This window comes from Phacochoerus africanus, chromosome 5, assembly GCF_016906955.1.
Source record: "Phacochoerus africanus isolate WHEZ1 chromosome 5, ROS_Pafr_v1, whole genome shotgun sequence".
In the NCBI taxonomy this organism is placed as follows: Eukaryota; Metazoa; Chordata; class Mammalia; order Artiodactyla; family Suidae; genus Phacochoerus; species Phacochoerus africanus.
This window is the reverse complement of record NC_062548.1, coordinates 8,709,943-8,715,417: the sequence shown is the minus strand read 5'-3', so window position 1 is coordinate 8,715,417 and position 5,475 is coordinate 8,709,943. Positions and strand designations below refer to the sequence as shown.

Genomic DNA, 5,475 nt, shown 5'->3' with positions numbered 1-5,475 from the left:
GCTATGACACCTAAACCACAGACAACTAAACTAAAACTACAGAAATGAGAAGGTAGCAGAATTGTAAAACTTGCCTTTATTAAATGACAGAATCAACAGAGTGAAGGCAACCTATGGAATGACAGAAAATATTTGTAATCCCTGTGTCAAAGAAGGGGATAATAGTAGTTTCTGTTGTGGTAGAGTGGGATCAGTGGTGTCTCTGCAGCACTAGCATGCAGATTGAGAGGTTCTATGCCTGTCCAGTACAGTGGGTTAAAGGATCTGGCTTTACATAGCTGAGGCATAGGTGAAAGAGTGGCTTGGATCTGATCCCTGGCCAGGGAAACCCACATGCCTCAAGTCATCCAAAGAAAGAAAGAAAAAAAAAGGATAGGAGATTAATATCCAGAATATATCAAAATGATTACAATTATGTAGAGTTATATCTCTTCTCAAGAGGGCAGGGGGATATACCACTGTCCTCTTTTATTTTTGGCAAATAATAATAGCCACCCATCGACTTACCTTAGGTTGTTTCATTCTATAATAACTTAATAGCATTCCTGACAAGGCCATATTTGTCTGACTAGAGAGAGAGGTAGCAGAGTAAAGACCAACTCTTTTTGTGTGTGTGTCCCTTTAGGGCTGCACCCCCAGCATATGGAGGTTCCCAGGCTAGGGTTTGAATTGGAGCTGTAGGCAGTGGCCTATGCCAGAGACACAGCAATGCCAGATCTGAGCCATGGCTGTGACCTACACCACAGCTCACGGCAATGGCAGATCCTTAACCACTGAGCGAGGCCAGGCATAGAACCTGTATCCTCATGGACACGAGTCAGATTCATTTCTGATGAGCCACAACAGGAACTCTAAGACCAACTCTTGCTAACTGGGATTGAGACCTAGCTGTTTATTCAACACCCTTACGCCTTTCAAAACAAGCCAGGTGTCGTTTCTGTAAAAATCAATTCTCCTTGATTGTGCTGTGTTACAAGGCAAATACAACCTGAGGTCTAGTGGTGAATATGGCCCCAGCTCATGATGAACAGCCCATCTTAGCTCATCATCTTGAGGATGCCAAAAGGCTCTTTCTCAAAGGGAAAATACCTGCCTGTCAAAGAAAGATAACCTTGCTCCCATTGTGTTACTCTTCTGAAGATGGTCACTAAGCTGAACAAAGCGTTTAACAGCTAGAAGAAGCAAGAAATAGGAATAGAAATCTGTCCATCACTTTGGCATCCCTCAGCCCATTAGACTCCAGGACAGTTCACTGAGATGTCAGATCTGTGAGTTCACAGGGGAGTAATACAAGGCTATCTCAGAAAATGACTCTTACTAAGGGATCTGTAGTAATGTTTATTTATATAATCAGTTTCCCCTCAATAGAATATCATTCATGTCAATTGAGATAGCAAGAAGTCTTGGCCATTTTCCCTTATTAATCCATGCAATAAATAGTGCACAATTAAGTCATGTCATGTTGGTTCCCGGCTTGAGTGAGAAATAGTAAACATAGCAGAGCCCTTGCCCTCTTGAAACTCTCATTCTAATAAAGCCGACAGTAAGTGGAGTATAGTATAACACGTTGTGCAAATCATGCAAATGAGGTTCACAAAGTACAAAAAGGGGACCCCCGAATGAAGATACTGCTTTAAATAGGATCATAAGGAGCCATGTTTGGACAAGGTCACTTTCAAAATGAGATCCGAAAGAAACTAGAGAGTGTCAAGAACATTCATGACTTGACCTTCGTCTTAGTCTCCAGAACTGTGAGAAATGAATGTTTGGTGTTTAAGCCATCCCATTCTATGGTATTTTTGTTAGGGCAGCTCAAATGGACTAAGGTAGTTCTCTATGGTGTTGTAGTACTCTATGCTCTCAATACCCCTGAGACCGAGATTGAATACTGGAAATGTCTGTTAAACATTTCACTTTTGCAGCAGTCCTCAGGGATTGGTCCCTTGAAAAATCTTTGAAATTTACTGAGGACAATTTAAGGAGCTTTAACCATTTGATGCACACTCAGGGCAACCGCACATTTGGGTTTTGAGTGATCATCTCTCTCCCCAGCACCCTCTTCAGAGCCTTAGCTATATCCTTATTTCGGAGAGTGTAGATCAGAGGATTCAGGGTGGGGGTAACGATGCTGTAGAACACGGAACCCACTTTGTCTTGCAATGGAGTGTGCTGGGACCTGGGCCTCATGTAGGAGAAGATGCAGGCGCCAAACCAGAGGGAAACCACAGTGAGGTGAGAGCTACAGGTGGCAAAGGCATTCCTCTTACCCCCAGCTGATCGCATGTGAATGACACTGTGGAGGATGAAGATGTAGGATGCAGAAATCAGGATGATGGGGAGCAGGAGCAGGACAATGTCACTGATGTACACGGCGGTTTCATACAGAGTGATGTCTCCACATGCCAACTGCACAACTGCTGGAAACTCACAGTAGAAGTGGTGGATGTTCCGGGGCCCACAGAAAGGGAAGTGCATCAAAATTGCTGTGTGAATGAGGGAGTTTACTGATGCTCCCAACCAAGACATAACAGCCATCATCTGTCCCACCTTTCTGTTCATGAGAACAGCATAACGCAGTGGGTGACAGATGGCCACATAGCGGTCATAGGACATGAAAGTTAGGAGAAGGCACTCAGCTCCACCCAGAGACAAGTAGAGGAAGTGCTGGGTGGCACAGCCCACAAAGGAGATGGACTTGGTGCCAGAGAGGTAGTTGGCTGCCATCTTGGGGATGGTGGTGGAGACATGCATCAGATCCATGAGGGAGAGCTGGCTGAGCAGGACGTACATGGGGGTGTGAAGCCGGGGGTCGGCACAGATGAGGAGGATGGTGAGGGTGTTGCCACTCACCGCAACCAGGAAGACCACCATGGTCAAGGAGAAGAGGAAAGCGTGGGCCGGGGAGTCATCAAAGAGCCCTTCCAGGATGAAGTCAGCCAGAGAGGAGGTCTGATTCCTCTGCCCCATCTCTCCTTTCTCTGCCCCTGGGGAAACAGGAAGTGGGGACCAAAGTGCTATGGGAAATACTGGGGTTCATCCAACCTGACAGAAGCATCTTTTGATCTAGAAAATAATTCTTTTAAATTTCTTGCATTATAGTTGATGTACAATATTGTGTTATTTCTCCTGTACAGCAAAGTGATTCAGATGCTTTTTCATAATTTTTTATTATAGTTTATCACAGGACATAGAATATAGTTCCCTGTGGTATACAGTAGGACTTTATTTTTGAAAGAAGGTTTAAATTTTTTTCCATTACTAATTATTCAACAGCTCTAATTGTTGAAATAATTGTTCTTTAAAATGTAGAACTTCAGATATCTGTTCATGAATATGTTCTCTCTGTTCACTGTTCACTCTGAAGTTCCAAAATATCTAGAGCCAAACTTCTAAACAGAGTCTCTCCTCACTAAGGAAGAATTATGTAGACACACATGTATATACTCATGCTCTTTTATAAGTGTACATAATATGCATATGCTTTACATGCATACTCTAAATTTTATATATAACATAAATATAATATTTCAGATTATTTCATATATCAGTCAGGGCTTAACCAGAGAAGCTGAACCACTGCTTCTATATATTTATATATATATATATATATATATATATATATGCACATTTAATGGTTTGTGCAGAAAGTTGTCCTTATTTGACTGTGAAAACAGGTTAAGCAGGTCTGTGTAAGGCTGTCAGCTTTGTGTCTGATGCTGGAACTTGCAGTCCATGGGGCAAGCAGCCAGTCAGGAAAGATGGATATTAAGTGCAGTGAGACAGTTCTCTTGTGGCTCAGAGGGTTAAGTAATAGGCATTGTCAGCTCAGTGGCTCTGGTTATTGGAGTGGAGCAGGTTAGATCCCTGGCCTGGGAATGTCCACAGGCAGTGGGTGCAGCTAAAAAGAAAAATGAGATGATGGATCAAGGTCAGGCTGGAACCCACAGACATGCCAGGTAATCCCACAAGGCAGAATGAAACCCAGGTCCCTTCTGGACTTGGGGGCAGGGTTCTCTTGCACACCCTGAGGCCCTGCTTAATGAGTCTAAACATACACTCCTGGCCCAGAAATCAGTGCATATAAGGCAGGATCCAGGGAAAGGTAGAGTAACTGCAAACCCACAGCTGCCTCCCAATAGGGAAGTGAGTCAGCAGATCAGAAGCAGATCAGCAGCAGTGTCATCAATGATAATAACGGCTGCACCTACACTTGCCTGGAAGTACTCCGGAGCATCTCCCCTGAACCCACCTTAACCTGACACTCACAAGAGAGGGGTTCTGGTAAATGATGGGTATCCTAGCCCAGGTGACACATCACAACAGCAACAGACTGGAACTCCTGTCAAGGTGGCACATGTACTCATCTCCTGAAAACACACGTGATCCCTCAATGAACACAACAGAGTCATCCTTCTGCCTACTAGAACTATCCAGCATACAACCAAACACATGTAAGCCGTGTTAGAAAAACAGGGAAGAAATTACTCTTTACTATTGTCCATGGAATGAGTCACCCTTTCCAAGTGTTGACCCATCTGTGGACATCAAGTGCTCGCTTTCTCAGTCACTCCTATTGATGCTGATAGACTCACACACACAGTGACCAGGCAGCATAAGTGGAGGCTCTATGTGGACCCAGAACCTTCCACTCACCATGGATGTCCACTCAGTCTACACTCAGCCACTGCTGGGGCCCCATCTGCCAACCCCAGAGACCAACACAGATCCCTGCTGTGGCACCATCCCCAGCAGAATCAGCCAGATACTGGGTGGTAGATGCATTATATTGGTGGCTGCCATTAAGGCAGGGAAATTATTTTGTTCTCACTGGATTGGACACTCTGGAGATGGACTTGCCTCCCTTCCCTAGAACTATGCTGCCACTCAACCCCCTGTGGATATTCAGGAAGCTCTATTTAGCATCGTGCTGTACACGGAGCAGCTTCTGTCTAAGGGGCTCCTTTCATAGCACAAGTGTGGGGATGGGCCCCTTGCCCAAGGAATCCACTGGCCTTGCCATATGCTCCCTCACCCTGAAACTAGTGGCTTGTAGAGCAACGGAGCTGCCTTCTGAGGACTCAGTTACAGCAGCAGATATTTGGCAAAACCCCGCATTGCTGGGGATGTGGTCTCCCCTCAGTGTTTCTAGATCCATTTATGTGCTGTTTCTCCTGTCACAAGGGTTCATGGGATCAGGAATCAAGAGGTGGCAATGGGAGCAAGTTCTCTCCCTGTAATGTCTAACTATGGTTCACCAGTTGAAATTTTGCTTCCTCACCTTTATGCTCTGGCTTAGAGGTCTCAGTTATAAAGGAAGTGTTTCTTTCCTCAGGCAGCACAATTTCACTCACTGAGAGCTGAGACCTTGCCAGTCTGGGCTCCTCATATCTCTGACTCAACAAGCCAAGCAAGTTACTCTGCTAATTGCTGTGGTGGATCCTGACTCACAAGGGGAAACTGAGTTGCTCCTGCACC

General features: G+C 44.9%; 1 protein-coding gene across 1 annotated transcript; it reads right to left on the bottom strand.

Moving 5' to 3' along the window:
* Positions 1-2,004: 2,004 nt before the first annotated feature.
* LOC125126926 (olfactory receptor 2AE1-like) lies at positions 2,005-2,967 on the bottom strand. Its single transcript, XM_047779264.1, has one exon. It carries the CDS (start codon positions 2,965-2,967, stop codon positions 2,005-2,007), a length of 963 nt encoding a protein of 320 aa, XP_047635220.1.
* Between the last annotated feature and the right edge of the window lie 2,508 nt (positions 2,968-5,475).